This window comes from Nicotiana tabacum, chromosome 3 (assembly GCF_000715075.1).
Source record: "Nicotiana tabacum cultivar K326 chromosome 3, ASM71507v2, whole genome shotgun sequence".
Classification (NCBI taxonomy): domain Eukaryota; kingdom Viridiplantae; phylum Streptophyta; class Magnoliopsida; order Solanales; family Solanaceae; genus Nicotiana; species Nicotiana tabacum.
In genome coordinates this window covers 126,090,285-126,108,700 of record NC_134082.1, presented here as the reverse complement: position 1 = coordinate 126,108,700, position 18,416 = coordinate 126,090,285, and the positions used below count along the sequence as shown (strand labels likewise).

The 18,416-nt window shown below is 41.8% G+C and overlaps 1 protein-coding gene across 1 annotated transcript; it reads right to left on the bottom strand.

The window, feature by feature from the left end:
• Nucleotides 1-12,206: 12,206 nt before the first annotated feature.
• Nucleotides 12,207-17,411, bottom strand: LOC142177338 (uncharacterized). Its single transcript, XM_075245814.1, has 11 exons — nucleotides 17,235-17,411; nucleotides 16,884-17,177; nucleotides 16,191-16,733; nucleotides 15,512-15,995; nucleotides 15,357-15,385; nucleotides 14,975-15,145; nucleotides 13,959-14,240; nucleotides 13,048-13,242; nucleotides 12,754-12,952; nucleotides 12,522-12,610; nucleotides 12,207-12,446 (listed from the first exon to the last, which is right to left on the bottom strand). The coding sequence occupies exons 1-11, from the start codon at nucleotides 17,409-17,411 to the stop codon at nucleotides 12,207-12,209; spliced, it is 2,703 nt and encodes a 900-aa protein (XP_075101915.1).
• Between the last annotated feature and the right edge of the window lie 1,005 nt (nucleotides 17,412-18,416).

Genomic DNA, 18,416 nt, shown 5'->3' with positions numbered 1-18,416 from the left:
CTTGAGAGCCTATACCTCTAATATTCCATGAAATTGTACTAATCATGAGAAACATCACATATTAGGCAATTTGTCTCCAATTTGTTGTTTCTTTTGTCTCCCTTCAGGAACATTACAACTCTCCCAATATTTGAGCTCATTACCCCTCTAGGAGACATTTGAAATAGGTAACACTTTGGTGTACTTGCCTGGCACAATTACTACCATCTTCAAGTATTTCTTTGCCCCGCCTTTGTTGTTCATCATCTGATTTGGAGGTCTCCGGTTCTGGTGAGAGAGCCTCCATATCAACATCATTAAAGTTCTCGTTTAGATAGTTAGCTCGGATATCTTCCTCACCATTGTTGGAACAAGGATTAGTGATATAAGTGATGCCCCCTCTAGGATCTGCATGTTCACCATTTTGAGTGAGCTGCTCATAGTCATCATTTTGAGAGTTAACCAAACATTAAATATTAGGAGCATCATGAAATGTTGGTTCACCATCTAAGGCTTACTTCTCCTTCTCTTTAGCCTTCCTTGCAGCAATCCTAGCTGAAAGCTCAGGATCCAAGCCAAACATTTTACCTAGGCTTACCATCTCGTAGTTAGTTTCCTCCTCCTCCCTCAATCTAACCTCATCTGGGATGCTTATAGTGGTGACAAAATGTTTCTTCTTTTTTCTAATCGCACTCATCTCTTCCTGGTTGACTTGAAGCATAGATTCTTGCATAATTTGATAATGGTCTTCTGCGATAGGTAGAACAGTCTCCTTCCTTTGCTTCACCTTCCCGACAGGTCTCTGAATCTCCTTGAAAAAAAAGGCTTCACTGCCTTTTTCTTAGAGGGCCTTTCTTTGTCTAATCTGGTTGTCTTTCGTGGTTGTGAAGGCTTTTGTCCAGTTACCATGCTCCCATTGATTGTAACATCCATGCTAATTTGCTGCCCACTATCATTGTGATTGACAGTAATGACATTTTGACCATTTTTCCTTCTGAAATATCGAGACCCTCCATTCGATTGAGAATTTTGGATCAATTTAGATTCTTTTGCACTATTATTGGAGGCTTCATTCCTTCTATTGTTTAAGTCTTTTCCCTTTCTTCTTGCAACTTCCTGCCAAGCTTCATACCCAGTAACCTTCCACTGGCTTCTCCTATGCTGGCAGCTCGAATCTCCTGATCGATTGGGTTCCCAGGTACAGTTGGAGGCACTAATTGGCTTTTTGGCGTATCTACCTGCATAGGTGTATGCTCCGTTTTTTGTTGGATTTGCTGGTAATACCCGGAATCCCTAAATAGGATCCCGTCTCTTTCTTTAGGCTTATATAAGGTTGCTTCTCCCTTCCTTAATTAAGGATGTTGGACCCTGCATCTGTCATCACTATGACCCTGAACTTTGCAATGAAAGCAATAAGCAGAAAAGGTCTCATACTCCACTTTCTGCACAATCGTTTCCAAGATACCATCCTTCTTCCACATTTCAATAAAACCTCGTTAATCATAGGCTTAGCTAGGTCAATCTCAACCCTTACTTTTGCATTAGTAGGCCTTGTCTTTGAGAGGGTGGCCTTATCCATGCTTAGAGGCATTCCCGCTGGTTCTAAAATCCTGCACAAAGCAGCCCATTCATAGTAATGCCAAGGTAAATCTGGAAGGTTAATCCAGATAGGGGCCAAGGTTGTTTCAGCACCCACTTTAAACCTCTTAGTCCATTTCTGAATTTTCATTACATGATCCCCAAATTGCAAGAAAGGTATGACATATACATCCATATGATCATCCTTGTTGTCAAAATCAATGAACACGTGTTGCATATCTTTAGCTCCAATACAAATTTTTCCTCTTCCAAGAAAGATCCTTGCAAACTCATCCTTAATGAATTCAATTAAAGGTCTTGTTCTGAGGAACTTACCAACAATGGTCCATTTGCAGGTAGCAGCGAGAAGCTCGTCCTCTTCCTCTGTGAATACTACAACTAGTTTTCCTTGAACCAGCTCATATGGCCTTAGTATGAGTCGTATTTGACTTCGAGTCTCTGAAGGTCGGTTTCGAAGTGCATCTACATATGAGTTTTCTTGTTGAGCTACTAATTGAGAAGCACTAAAAGTGGAGGGAACTCCCGTTTGGATCTGTTCTGAGACTAACAGGTCATCCCTTTTTGCACCTTTCTGCTGCAGATCCGTGGCCCATGGTTCAGATCTCCCTGGGTTTGGGTTATTAATTGATTTTGTGGAATCTGATTGGGACCTAAGGGGGTTGGATTTGGCTGAATTGTTGCTGTGTGAGTTGGAAAGTGGGGAACTTTGGTATGAAGTGGGAAGCGGGGACCATCTCCCACGTGAATTTGGTTGGTAGTTGTATAATTTATTACTTGATTAGGTAAAAAAAGATAAATTACTTAAAATTTTGTTGCTTCCCTTTGATAGAGCTTTTGGGGAGTTAGAAGTGATAGTTTATATGAGTCCACCAAACTATAGAGTACCAGGTCCTGTATGAGTTTTCACTGAGAATACTAATAGAATAGTAAGTAAATAAGACAGAGAGTTTTCTGTGGAAAAATAAATGCTCAAGGGGATAAAAACCACGACCTACACTGGTAGGAATTCAACTTCACTATGAGTAACTTTTACATTACAAGCTATGCAATCTAGGAATTAAACTCTTAATGCATCACTAACTCATAATACACCTATTACAAGCCACTTTGCAATACACCTATTACAAAGACTTCAACTCATGACTAACTCTAGTCACGACACAAACACGAAGGGTTTATGGTTTTACAAAGGGGTTCCTAAGCAACTCTTCTAGCTAAGCAATTTAGGAATTACAATGAAGAACAATTACAAAGTTACAACTCAACTAAGGACAACAAAATACTAAATTTAGGAACTAGTCCATAGTAGCGTTAAACTTTGTTCTTGAGGCACTTGAGAATTAAAATCGTTGTCTCTGAAGAACTGAATGCTTGAATTGAATTCTCAAGTGTTCAAGTGATGTTTTATTATAATACTCTTGTTAATACACCTTTGATGACATCAGTTGAATGATGTAAGCACTTGGTTGGTCAAAAGACAAGTGACTGCAGAACTGTGCTGCACTGTGTGCATAGTTTCTGTGGCAGTCACTTTCCAGCTATACACAATTGACTTTCGTACTGCCGACAAGGACACACAAGGGACCAGGTCCCTGAGTTGGTTCTCTATCTTTTACAGTTGCAGCAATTCACATTAGCTGGAGTCCTAGCTGGAGTCCGTTGATTAGCAATGTATACCAAGTGTGTCAGGTTCCCTATCTAGTTCTTGACAGTAAGTTTGTTAGATCATCAAAATATAAGGCTAAGACATTGAAAACCGATCAATTTTTCCCTTTTTGATGATGACAAACTTACACATTGATAACATATGTTTAGAGCAGAAATAACCAGATGAAGCAATAGGAACTTCACAAGTTCCCCCTGACTTTATGCTTCTCCCTTAATTAGATCCCTGTTTCAATTATACTTCCCCCTTTTGGCATCATTAAAAATACACAAGCAGGCAATCAACATAAAGAAGTCTAGCCTAGCTAACTCATGCCACATATGTGCACACAATATGATAGAAAAGAGAAACAGAGAACACAAGCAATTAGATAGCAAAAGAGGACAGTTTTTATATATAAAATATATGCCTTTGTTTATAAAGCAAAGGCAAGATTGGACTGTTGAAATTGGGAGCAGTATTGATACATTTCCAATCCACATCAAAACAAAAGAAACAAAAATATCTGCCAAGTCATGAAAACAAAAATAGACAATCCAGAAACTGGTCAATGAAAGGGTTGCTTAGGGGGCACTAGGAGTACAGGGCTTGAAAGTTGCAACAAGGGTTTGGAGAACTAGGTCTATTTGGGAATTCGCCGATTTTTTCTCGTTGAGCAGTTCTGCTTTTAGGTTCTCCACTTGTGCCCTGAGATCAACATTTTCTTTTGTCAAACCAACCACCTCCTCATTTGACTCAGGGGCCCCTTGGGCCTGTGACCTTCCAGGATAACGTTCCTCACCTTCAACCTTCAAATCTCTTCAGTTACACTATTTTGAGCATTGATGAGCTGAGAGATTGTTGATGTACTGCCTAACCACCCATGCTTCTCGATGCACTCACATTCTTCCAAAGTTGTTTGAGAGAATGTCTGCTTCTTGGTCCCTATTTTACCTTGTCCAGTGGCACTTTGAAAAACTTAAACACTGGCATAAGAAGGAACCCATATGGAAGACCATGATTGCCATCCTTGAAAGTTGCTACCTTCTGCATATGTTCGATCATGATGGCAGGCAAGTTCACAGGTGTAAATCTATCCAGTTGCTCCATTAGATACAGATCAGACTTGGAAGTCATGGACCTCCTCTCAACACGGGGTAACAGAACCTTGTTTACCAACTCGAAGAGAAACTGATAAATAGGGAGTAAGGCCTTCTTGTGAACCTGGTCCCCCTTCTGGTTTGCATTATCCTTCACCACAGCATTTCAAATGTTTGACCCACACGCATCTTTCACAGTAGACACACCAACCGTAGGGACTTTAAGAATATCCCCAAGCAGACTCACATCAAACACTATATGCACCACATTCACTAAGGCACAAATGTGGTTGATATCAACAGGAAAGAGGCCGGCATAGAAGCTTTGAGCCTCATCCTCATATACCTTGGGTGCATCCATTTGGAATAGATTCCCCCACCGTTGAAACTCAACCATTGCAATGACTTGTCTCATACCAGCCATATCAGAAATTGCTGGCTCAAAAGTGCGACCCAACAGGACCTTTTGGTGCCTTAATCTTTCTGAAGAAGAACTAGCTTCCCTCTCACCTTTTTAGGGGAAATAGGTTCCTTAACAGGTTCCAACTTTCTCTTGCCAGACTTCACACTACTTGATTTTGCTTTTCCTTTAGACTTGACCAACACATCCTCATTAGAAACTGAGGGTTCACTCACAACATCTTTCAATTTTGAACTGGGGGTTGTAACATTCTCTACTGAAGTAGATTGCTTCTTCTTCTGGGACCTTCTCACCAAGGAACTAGGTTCCTCTGTTATTTCCTCCTCAACTTCCACCACACGGACATCCTTATTATACACTACTTCATTATTTTTCACCAGTCTCCTCATTTTCTTCTTACTTCTCTTTTAAAGGGTAGAGTCATAAGCTACCTTTGCTTGAAACCTAGTAGTAGGTCGCTTAGTAGAAGACTCAGGGGTGATTACTGCAATTCGCTTGACTATGAACGCATCAAGAGCAACGTTGTCTTGATCTTCCTCATCGCTAGACCTCATCTCAGGGACTATAATGTCCAAAGGCTCAACAACAAAGTATGGAGGAGGTGCAGGAGCAGAACTGGCATGGGAGTGGGAACCTTGACCTGTTTCCTCCGAAGAGGGGTCAGGTCCCTCACAAGAGGGCCCAGTAATTTCTGCTGGTGCAGAGCCTTCAACAAGCACCATGGCTCCTTCTCCCACGAATCCCTGTGTCTCATTCCTCTGAGACTTGGGTACACCAGAAATTATCTCATGCAAAACTCTATCTGCAGACACAACAAAGATAGTCGCGATAGTATCATCCTCGATAGACTCCATGGCCACCACAGACTCAGAAGCAACAATGGAAGAAACCTCTACAACCTTAGGACTTTTACCTTGTTCTCCACTTTACCCTTGGTTAATGAGAATCTCAGAAGATAGAGATGAAAGATCAATACCTTTTGGGGGTTCCGAGATAGTTGCCTTAGAATTTGAGGGTGAAGAGAAATCTAGGTTAGGGGTGATTTCAATGGTTAGGACAGGGATGGTGACAGATGATTCATGGGGGACGGAGGACTCAAGGGTTTTTTCTGGGTTAGTGACGACTAAGGTAGGGATTTTGGAGTTTTTGTCAGCCATTAAAGAGATATATGTGATGACCCGCCATGTCATCATGCCACATAGGTGCCATTTGGCATATATTAATGTCATGTGGAAGCTTACATAAGGAGAAGGCTAGCATTTGTGAGAAGATTCTAGAGAGGTATGGACATTTCCTTAGGAAGAACCTAGATCCTTATGGATTTGCTAGGAAAGTCCTTGGAATCTTCTAGGCTTTTAGACAATTCTAGAAAAAACCCTTATCTTGTAAATATCAAGGACTTCTGTAATAATTAATATTTACACACTAGCCCCTAGGAGACTAGTATATAAAGGGGGTCATTCATTTGTAATTCATCAAGTAAACAATTCAAGTTCTCTCTAATACAAAGCTTCCTTTAACAATTCTCTTCTGTTCTTTCTTTTATTCTCTTAGCGATCTTGAGTGTAGTAAGGCTGACTTGACATAGCAAGAACGTGAGCAAGTTGTGCAAGATCGTGAGCGAGTTGTCAAGTGCCGCACGTGTACTTAGTTAACAACTAAGGACGTGACAACATGGTATCAGATCGAAGCTTTCAACTAAGGGAATGGCGAACGACGGAGAAGTTAACGCTGCCAACACCCAAGCCAACATCATCCAGGATGCTGCTGGCAAGAGCGGCCGTAGCAAAAAGAGGAATGCCACCAACAAGAGCTAGGAGACGCCACCTGAGGTTATGTCAAACGAAGGGCTTACATCCCAAGAACCATCTGCCACTGACGTCTCGCTCGGTAAAGAGTGGGTGATGAAGATGAACGCGGGGATGGACGCCGTGGAGATCTTTGGCCAACGCTTGGGGAAGGTGGAAGGCACCCTTAACGTTCTTGAGGGGCACACTCTTGAAGAGATTGAGAGTATCCGAAATGACTTGGAGGGACGTACACAGACTTAGATGGAACTAAGGTAAACCATCATTGCCTTAGAGTGCAGACTCATGGAGGCTTTGAGTACTATCGATGCTGTGAAGGCAAAGATAGAGTCACTCGAGGAGCATGTCAATGCTGGCATGACCGAGGTAGCCAACAATGTTGTGGTGACAAGGGAGGCCAAGATCGAGGCTCCCGAACCCCCGGTGTTCAAAGGTGTTCGTGATGCACAAGAAGTGGAAAACTTCCTTTGGCACTTGGAGAACTACTTCAGGCACGACAAAGTAAGGGACGACGAGGCCAAGATCAACACTGCGGTATTGTACCTCTCAGAGACTACCATGCTATGGTGGAGAAGGAAGATGGCCGACGTGGATAAAGGTCTATGTACTATTAGCACATAGGATCAATTCAAAGTAGAGTTCAAGCGACAGTTCTTTCCAAACAATGTCTTGTACGAGGCAAGGCGCAAGTTTAGGGAATTAAAGCAAACATGGAGCATATGTAATTATGTCAAGGAGTTCACTACCCTTATGCTTCAAATCCCTAACCTGACCAATGATGACTTGTTGTTCCACTTCATGGACGGGTTACAAAATTGGGCTAAGCAGGAGTTGCAACGCCGACACGTCACTGATATAGACCAAGCCATAGTGGAGGCCGAATCATTGATGGATTTTAGGCATGACAAACACAACAAAGGCAATGGCAAGGAGTCAAAGGTTAACAATGTCAAAGGTGGGGGAGACCGTGGCAAAGTCAAGGAGATACAACAACACTACTCCAAGACTCAAGACTTCAAAAAGTCGAGTGGTCATCAGGGCTACACCGAGAAGAAGGTGCAGGTCGAGAAGAAGGGATGCTATATATGCGGAGGGCCACATGGCTTCAAGAATTGTCCTGTCCTCAAGAGCCTTAGTTCCATAGAACGTGAGCGGAAGGAGCAGCCACAAGGAGAGAGTCCGGGAACCGCACAGTTGGGTATGATCGGATTATGTGGTGCTGTCACGAAGCAAGCTATCCAACCTACCGAGAATGGCAATCAGTACGTGGATCTCACTATCAACAACAAGCCCGCTCGTGCAATGGTGGATACTAGAGCAGCTCATAATTTCGTGACTGAGGCTGCCACAAAGAGACTGGAATTGAAGCTTGCTCCAACCAACTCTCGCATCAAGATCGTGAATGCCGAGATATAGAATGCTCATGGGGTAGCTAATAGAGTTGGTGTCAAATTAGGAACTTGGAAAGGTATGACAAACTTTACCGTAACCTCTATGGATATCTTTCACATCATACTGGGGCAAGAGTTCTTTAGACATGGTCATACTTTAATCGACCCCTACCTCCAATGTCTCTTGGTTATGGAGCGAGAAGGAGCTTGCATGGTACCTACAACGACTATGCCACACGGACAGAGCCAAGCACAACTCTCAGCTATGCAGGTTGTCAAGGGGATCAAGAAGGGGGAGCCGACGTTTGTGGCAACCATTGCAAGTCTAGAGGAAGACACGAATTTTCAAGAGACAGTGCTGCCTTGCATAGAGAAGTTGCTTGAGGAAAACAAAGATGTCATGCCCGAGGAGTTGCTTAAGCACCGACCACCTAGGCGAGAGGTGGATCACAAGATTGAGTTGGAGCTAAGGGCTAAGCCACCCGCATTTGCCCCATATTGTATGGCACGACCCGAGCTAGAGGAGCTTAGGAAACAATTGAAGGAGCTGCTAGATGCTGGTCATATTCGCCTATCAAAGGCACCTTTAGACGCACCAGTATTGTTCCAGAAGAAGAAGGATGGATTGTTGCATTTGTGCATAGACTACGGAGCACTTAATAAGGTCATCGTAAAGAATAAGTACCCGATCCCGCTCATTGCTGACTTGTTCGATAGACTTGGGCAAGCCAAGTACTTTACCAAGGTGGATCTTCGAAAGGGCTACTACCAGGTTCGCATTGCGGAAGGGGATGAGTCAAAGATAGCATGTGTGACGAGTTATGGAGCCTTTGAGTGGTTGGTGATGCCCTTCGGCTTAACCAATGCACCGACCACATTTTGCACCCTTATGAACAAGATCTTCCATCCCTACCTTGATCAGTTCGTGGTAGTCTACCTAGACGACATAGTCATCTACAGCAACAACTTGGAGGAGCACATGGAACTTAAGGAAGGTTTTCCAAGTCTTGCGAGAGAACGAGATATACATCAAGAGGGAGAAATGTGAGATCGCACAATCAAAGGTGCACTTCTTGGGCCATGTCATTATAAATGGAGAGCTACACATGGATGAGGCTAACGTACATGCTATCCAGGAGTGGGAGGCACCTATAAAGGTAATTGAGTTGAGATCTTTCCTTGGCCTTGTTAACTACTATCATCGGTTCATCAGTGTATACTCAGAAAAGGCCGCACCATTGACTGAGTTGTTAAAGAAGAACAAGCCATGGGTTTGGACAAAGCATTGTCAAAAGGCATTTGAATGCCTTAAGACAGCTGTAATAGAGGAGCCAATCTTGGCATTACCTGACTTTGCCAAGACGTTTGAGGTGCACACAGATGCCTCAGACTTCGCCATTGGGGGTGTCCTGATGCAGGATAAGCATCCCATCGCATTTGAGAACCGCAATTTAAATAAGACGGAGTGGCGTTACAGGGTACAAGAGAAGGAAATGACTGCCATTGTGCATTGCCTTTGTACATGGAGACATTATCTGCTCGGGTCGAGGTTCGTGGTCAAGACTGATAATGTGGCTACTAGCTACTTTCAGACACAGAAGAGGCTCACACCAAAGCAGGCTAGGTGGCAGGATTTCTTGGCCGAGTTTGATTATGCGCCGGAGTATAAGCCGGAAAAAGGTAATGTTGTAGCCGATGCCTTGAGCCGGAAAGCCGAGCTTGCTGCAATTACTTCAGCGAGATGGGACATTAGGGAGGCTATAAAAGAAGGCATGCTGCATGATCTACCAGCTAAACAACTTATCAAGTTAGCCAACAAAGGCAAGACGAGACGGTTTTGGATAGAAGACGGCCTACTACTTACCACAGGTCGGCGGGTCTATGTGCCTAAATTTGGAGACATTAGACAATAGATCATAAGGGAGAGTCATGACACAATATGGGCTGGTCATCTAGGTCAACGTTGCACTAGGGCCCTGGTTGAGTTAGTCTACTATTGACCACGTATGCATGATGACATAGAGTGCTATGTGTAGACTTGTCTTGTTTGTCACCAGGATAAGGTTGAACAACAACAACCCAGAGGACTTTTGGAGCCACTACCAGTTGTAGAGCGTCCACGGGAGAGCGTAACTATGGACTTTATTAATTGCCTACCGAAGTCCGACGGTTATGGTACTATTATGGTGGTCGTAGATAGATTTTCCAAATATGCCACCTTTATGCACGCCTCACTAGGTTGCACAACCAAGGAAGCCTCCAAGCTGTTCTTTAAGAACGTGGTGAAGTATTGGGGCTTACCAAGGCATATAATCAATGATCGAGACCGCCGCTTTACTTGAAACTTTTGGAGAGAGTTGTTTGACATACTTGGTACGGAGCTGCACTTTTCTACTAGTTTCCACCCACAGACGGATAGACAAACGGAACGAGTTAATGCCTTACTAGAATGCTACTTGAGGAATTATGCAAGCGCGCATCAGAAAGATTGGGCAAAGCTCCTAGACATCGCCCAATTCTCTTATAACTTGCAGTGGAGTGAGTCCACTAGGTGAACATCATTTGAGCTAGCCACAGGCCAACAACCACAAACTCCACATTCATTACCAGCCGCGTTCGAGGGAAAGAGTTTGGGGGCTTATCATATGGACAAAGGATGGGAGAAGCAGCTCGACACTGCTAAATCCTACTTGGATAAAGCAGCTAAGAAGATGAAGAAGTTTGTGGACCATAAGAAGCATCCCACATACTATAGAGTCGGGGATATGGTCATGGTGACGTTTAACCCAACACAGTTCAAGGCACTACGGGGCATGCATCAGAATCTGATTCGCAAGTATGAGGGGCCATTTAAGATCGTCGCCAAGGTAGGCAAGATATCATACAAGCTTGACATGCCATCATATCTCAAGATCTACCATGTCTTCCATGCTAGCATGCCTAAGCTATATCATGAAGATAAGGATGATCCGAGTAAGGGCCAATCAAGTCGGGCACCAATGACTATCACCAGGTCGCATGATTGGGAGATTGAGGCTATCATAGATTACCAGGCCAGGCGAAAACAAGGGCAAAAAGCCACCACTATGTTCCTCGTCCATTAGAAAGGTAAATCACCGAAGGAGGCCACGTGGGAACGATATGAAGACTTGTGGCAATTCAAAGATAAGATTCGAGAGTTTATGCAGCAGCATTACGCTGTGGTTATCACAATATTAGGTGGGGAAGAGTGTGATGACCCGCCATGTCATCATGCCACATAGGTGCCATTTGGAATATATTAATGCCATGTGGAAGCTTACATAAGAAGAAGGCTAGCATTTGTGAGAAGATTCTAGAGAGGTATGGACATTTCCTTAGGAAGAACATAGATCCTTATGGATTTGTTGGAAAAGTCCTTGGAATCTTCTAGGCTTGTAGAGAATTCTAGAAAAAGCCCTTATCTTGTAAATATCAAGAACTTGTGTAATAATTAATATTTACACACTAGCCCCTAGGAGACTAGTATATAAAGGGGGTCATTCATTTGTAATTCATCAAGCAAACAATTCAAGTTCTCTCTAATACAAAGCTTCCTTTAACAATTCTCTTGTGTTCTTTCTTCCATTCTCTTAGAGATCTTGAGTGTAGTAAGGCTGACTTGACATAGCAAGAACGTGAGCAAGTTGTGCAAGATCGTGAGCGAATTGTCAAGTGCCGCACGTGTACTTAGTTAACAACTAAGGACGTGACATATAGTACAAAATTCTCTGGAGAAGTTCTAATGAGGGAATATGGTTAGTGAAGAGAAGAGAGGGTTTTAATGAGGAAGAAGATAATTATGAAGAGAGAGATAGGAACCGGTTCTGAAATGGCGATAGTGCTTGGGGAGATGCAATGTTTCAGAGGGAGATGAAAAGGATTTGAAATGAAAAGATGTGAAAGTAGAGTCTGAAAAGGTGGATGACATGGTAGTTTTTATTTGTACCTTTTCAAGACGTGTATTAAAGAATGCACAGGACTACTAATCTTTAGTACAAGAACCAGGTTCTTGATCTGTCTTTGAAAATTTCAATCCTCTTTCATTATCCATACAATGCATCTACAGCTTCTATAATCATCATGCGTGTTTACCTGTAACGGTATTGAAGTGAGTTAGACTTGGCCAGAAAACACTTTAGCTAACTTTACCTGAAGGTGATTTTCATAGCCGACTGATGAGAATCGGGTTCTCAATTAGGCTTCAATAACCCCAACTTCACCTTATTTCTTTCAAAATGTTCCCTACTCAATAAAATGTTCCATACTCAATGCTTTGGTGAAGATATCTGCAATTTGGTCTTCTGTATTGTAGAACTTCATATATATAAGCCCTTTCTCCATATTGTCCCTTAGAAAGTGATGTCTCACATCAATGTGCTTGGTTCTTTTGTGTTGAATTGGATTCTTGGACATGTTGAGTGCATTGGTGTTATTACATAGAAGAGGCACACAATTAGTAAATACCCCAAAATCCTCTAATTGCTGTTTAATCCATAGGAGCTGAGCACATCAGGAGGCTGCAGCTACATATTCTGCTTCAGCTGTTGAAAGAGCCACTGAATTTTGCTTCCTTGTTCCCCAAGAGTTGAGACATGATCCTAGAAAGTGAGTCATTCCAGAAGTACTTTTCCTGTCCACAAGATAACCTGCATAATCAGCATCAACATACCTAATAAAATTAAAACTATCACCTGAAGGGTAATACAGGACTAGGTCTCGTGTTCCCTTAAGATATCTCAAAATTCTTTTGCCAGCCTTCAGATGAGATTCTTTGGAATTTGACTGAAACCTTCACATAGCCCTACACTGAAGACAATATCAGGTCTACTGGCAGGGAGATAGAGAAGAGACCCAACAATGCCTTTATACATAGTTTGATTCACAGGAGATCCAACCTCATCCATATCCAGTCGAGTGGCCGTTGCAATGTGAGTGTTTATCACTTTTGATGCTTCCATATCAAACCTCTTCAGTAGCTCCTTGATGTACTTTTACTGACAAATGAATGTACCCTTTGTGGACTGCTTCATTTAAAGACCCAAAAAGAAATTCAGCTCCCCCATCATGCTCATTCCAAACTCACTTCCCATGAGTTTTGCAAATTCTCACACAGTGAATCAGCTATTTCCCCAAAAATGATATCATCGACATAGAACTGAACAATGAGCAGGTTCCTTCCCCTTTTCTTCATGAACAAGGTGTTGTCAATTTCCCCTCTTGTAAAACCGTTTTCTAAGAGGAACTTTGACAACCTTTCATACCAACAAGCTCGAGGAACCTGCTTCAACTCATACAATGCTTTGTCCAGTTTAAACACATATTTAGGATGTTTATGGCATTCAAATCCTGGAGGTTTCTTTACATAGACTTCTTCCTTAAGAAGTCCATTCAGAAATGCACTTTTGACATCCAATTGGAACAGAGTGAATTCCATATGAGATGCAAAAGTAATTAGGATTCTAATAGCTTCCATGCGAGCAACCGCAACAAATGTCTCATCATAATCGATTCCTTCTTCCTCATTGTAACCTTGAACCACTAGCCTAGCATTGTTCCTTGTAGTGTTTCCATGTTCGTCAAGCTTATTCCTAAATACCCACCTGGTTTCTATAATGGTTCGATCTGAGGGTCTGGGTACCAGGTGCCATACATTATTCCTTTCGAACTGATGCAACTCATCTTGCATGGTTGTAATCTAGTCTGCATCCTTTAAGGTTTCCTTGATATTTTTGGGTTCTATTTGGGAAAGAAAGGCTGAGAAGGCAAGTGAATTTTTGGCTTTTGATCTGGTTTGCACTCCAGAGTCTAGAGGCGTAATTATGTTGTCAAGAGGATGAGAGCTTTTGTGTTTCTGATTTGGTATATGAGCCTCATTTGTGGAGGAGATGCGTATATCTAATTAGTTCCCTTGTGTTCTTCTCTCAGGTACTTGTGGAGTACACTACAATATATCAGCCACTTTTTCTTCAACTTTAGTGGTTGTAATTGAGGTACCTGGTTCCCTTGAGGAAGAGTCAGCATTATCTCCATTTGGCTCATCATATTTACCTTTCCATTTGTCATGTCGATGACTTCACCTGGAACCAGTAAGGGCTCCCCATCTTGATCATCCTTGTTGTTTTTCTTACATGAGGGATATGACTCGTCAAAGATTACATGAACACTTTCCTCAACACATTGAGTCCACTTGTTGTATATCTTGTAGGCTTTGCTTTGAGAAGAATACCCCAAAAAGATTCCTTCATCACTCTTGGCATCAACTTTACCAAGCTGGTCCTTTCCATTGTTGAGAACATAGAATTTGTACCCAAATGTTCTTAGGTGAGTCAACTTGGGTTTCCTTCCATTCAGCAACTCATAGGGGGTTTTGTTCAGGAGAGATCTGATCATGCACCTGTTTACCAAGTAGCAGGCAGTGTTGACAGCTTCAACCCAGAAGTTCTTTGCAATCCCACTGTCGATCAGCATTGTTCTTGCCATTTCTTCAAGAGTTCGATTCTTCCTTTCCACAACTCCATTTTGCTGGGAGTTCTTGGGGCTGAGAAGTCCTGGGTAATGCCATTTTCATTACAGAACTCATCAAATTTGGCATTGTCAAATTTTATTCCATGATCTGATCTAATACATGCTACTCTAGACCCCATCTTCACCTGGATTTTCTTCACAAAGGCCACAAATACCTCAAAGGTTTCATCTTTTGTTCTAAGAAACAGAGTCCATGTGAATCTGGAGTAGTCATTCACTATCACAAAGATGTATCTTTTTCCTCTCCTGCTTTACACTCTCATAGGGCTACACAAATCCATATGAAGAAGATCGAATGGCTTTGAGGTGTTGACATCCTTTTTAGACTTAAAAGAGGACTTCACATGCTTTCCTCTAGCACATGCATTACACACTTTCTGTACTTTGAACTTTGACATGGACAGACCACGGACCAGGTCCTTCTAAATTAGTTTATTCAGAAGAGAGAAGCTTGCATGCCCCTGTCTTCTGTGCCAGAGTTCAACATCATCATCAATAGCTTTTAGACAACTCAGATCACCACTTTGTATAGACTTGAAATCAGCAATATAGATGTTCTTGTATCTCTTGGCCACAAGTACCACTTCACCAGTTAACAGATTAGTAACTGTACATATGTTGGACAAAAACTCCACCTTATTTCCTTTATCATAGATCTGAGAAACACTCAAGAAACTGTACTTAAGACCATTGACACAGTACACATTCTTAATAGAGTGACTGAGTGATTTCTCGACTTTTCCAACACCGAGAATGTACCCCTTTTTTCCATTGCCAAAGGATACACTCCCTCCTTGCAGGGCTTTCACTGAAAGAAAGTCCATGGTGTTCCCAGTCATGTGCTTTGAACATCCACTATCCATGAACCATTGCTGATTGCTTCCTTTCATTGTTCCCTGCGCAAGGAAATCAAGAGTTAGTTTTAGGAACCCAAACAAGTTTGGGTCCCTTGTAGTAGGAAAGAGGATGAATAAGCGCTCTCTTAGTCCATGTAGGTAATATGCATTTTTTATGGTTGGCACCTGGTCCCTTTTTAGTAGTTACATTTTTAGCAAACACTTTGTTTTTCTGAATATACTGGACCATGGCTTGGCAATTTTCCTTGAAATGCCCATTGTTCCCACAGTGGGTACATAGCCAGTTATGCAGTATAGTAACATACTTGATATGGGGGTTGTAAGGGGTTTTCTCCCTTTGGAACCTTATTCTCTGCCTGTTTCCACCATTATTAACATACATGGCAGTAATAGCTTCCGAGGACCAGGTCCATTTGAGGGACTTTTCAAGATCACTTTTTACTCTTTCCAGTTTAGTTTGGAGATGCTTGTTTTTCTCAGTTTCAACACACATGCTAGTTTTCAAAGCTTTCAACTCGTTTTCAGGCCTAATGTGTGCCTCACTGGATACCTCTTTTCCTTTTCCAGAATTTCCAGGTGTAGACTTAGTTCTTAGTCCCTCTATAGTTTCCCTCAGGTCTACAATCACTATCAAGAGATCATCTCTCTCCTACTCAATTTCAGTTACTCTCTTTACTAAGGCCTCTTTTTCTTTACTGAAATTCTCAATGGTTTCTTTATAGTCAACAACTACAACCACTAAGTCATCTCTTTCATGTTCTATTCTAGCAATTTTTTTAGTTAAAATAATTTTTTCTTTCTCCAAATCACTTATGGTTTCCTTCAGATCAACTACACACACTACCAGATCATCTCTAGTTTGTTCAGCTTCTCCTAGCTCTAAGGTCAAAACATTTTTATCCTCCACAAGACTATGATAGACATCAATCAATACACTAGCTAAAGACATAAGTTTCTTAGGTGAATAGGATTTCAGATTTCTCTGAACATCCCTGAAGTTTACCTCACTGTTGTCATCATCCTCATCATCATCTGATTGGGCCATCAAAGCAAATATAGAATTATATTCATTTTCATCACTTTCAACTGCCATCATGGAACTGTCACATGCATCAGTTTCATCTTCAGACTCACTAGAGGAGTCTCCCCATGATGCAAGAGCCCGTTTCACCATATTATCAGCAGATCTCTTCCTTTTGAAGTGCTTGTCAGGAACCGGGTTCCTCTTTGCTGCTTTCTCAAGGTTGTATTTGGAGTGTTCTTGGTTCAGGAAAGGATAATCTTTGATGAAGTGCCCTGGCTTTCCACACTTGTGGCAGAAATCATAGTTCTTTGGTTTGCTGGAGTTGCCCCTTTTTGGTATTCCTCCATTTCTTCTAACCATCTTCTGAAACCTTTTGGTTAAGTAAGCAATGTCATTGTCCTCCTCACTTGAGTCATTGCTTTCAGCTTTGAGTACCAGGTTCTTTTTTTTCTTTGGTTCTCTTCTTTCAATGTCTATCTTCCTCTTCATCTCGTAGGTCTTCAGATTTTCAACCAGCTCGTCTATGGTCAGCTCCTGCAGGTCCTTTGCTTCAGTAATAGCATTCACCTTGCTTTCCCAAGAACTGGGCAGGATACTAAGAATCTTCCTCACTAGCTTGATCCTGGGAATGATTTCACCAAGTGAGTATAACTCATTTATGATGGACGTGAATCTTGTGTACGTATCTTGAATAGATTCATTGTCCTTCATCCTAAAGAGTTCATACTCAGTAGTGAGCATATCAATCTTAGATTGCTTTACTTGAGTGGTTCCCTCATGTGCTATTTGCAAAGCTTCCCATATCTCCTAGGCAGTTTCACAAGCAGAGATTCTATTGTATTCATCAGGTCCTATTCCACACACCAAAATTTTCTTGGCACGAAAATTTTTCTCCACAGCTTTTCTGTCTGTGTTAGTGTATTCTTTTCTGGTCTTTGGCATCGTCAATGGAAGATCTCCAATGTTTTTCATTGGGATATAAGGACCATCACATATGACATCCCACAACTCAGAATCTTCAGCCATGATAAAATCATGCATTCTTGTCTTCTACCACCCGTAGTATTGCCCATTGAACCTGGGTGATATATACGTAGATTGACCTTCTTTAAAATTTGGTGGAGCAGCCATAAGGATCCTTCCTAGGTGTTAGCCTAATAGGAGGAACCCGTTCTGATACTAATCGATAGTTTATATGAGTCCACCAAACTATAGAGTACCAGGTCCTCTATGAGTTTCCACTGAGAATACTAATAGAACAGTAAGTAAATAAAATAAGGAGTTTTACGTAGAAAAATCCCTACTCAAGGGGATAAAAAACCACGATCTACACTGGTAGGATTTCAATTTCACTATGAGCAACTTTTAGATTACAACCTATGCAATATAGGAATTAAACTCTTAATGCCTCACTAACTCGTAATACACTTATTACAAGCCACTTTGCAATACACCTATTATAAAGACTTCAACTCATGACTAACTCTAGTCACGACATGGTTTTACAAAAGGGTTCCTAAGCAACGCTTCTAGCTAAGCAATTTAGGAATTACAATGAAGAACAATTACAAACAACTCAACTAAGGACAACAAAATACTAGATCTAGGAACTGGTCCGTAGTAGTGTTAAACTTTGTTCTTGAGGCACTTGAGAATTAAATCGTTGTCTCTGAAGGCTTGAATGCTTGAAGTGAATTCTAAAGTGTTCAAGTGATGTTTTATTGCAATACTCTTGTTAGTACACCTTTGATGACATCGCTTGAATGATGTAAGCACTTGGTTGGTCAAAAGACAAGTGACTACAGAACTGTGTTGCATTGTGTGCACAGTTTCTGTGGCAGTCACTTTTCAGCTGTACACAGTTGACTTTCGTACTGCGGTCAGGGACATACAAGGGACTAGGTCCTTGAGTTGGTTCTCTGTCTTCTATAGTTGCAGCAGTTAGTCCTAGCTGGAGTCCGTTGATTAGCAATGTATACCAAGTGTGTTAGGTTCCCTATCTGGTTCTTGATAGTAAGTTTGTTAGATCATCAAAACATAAGGCTA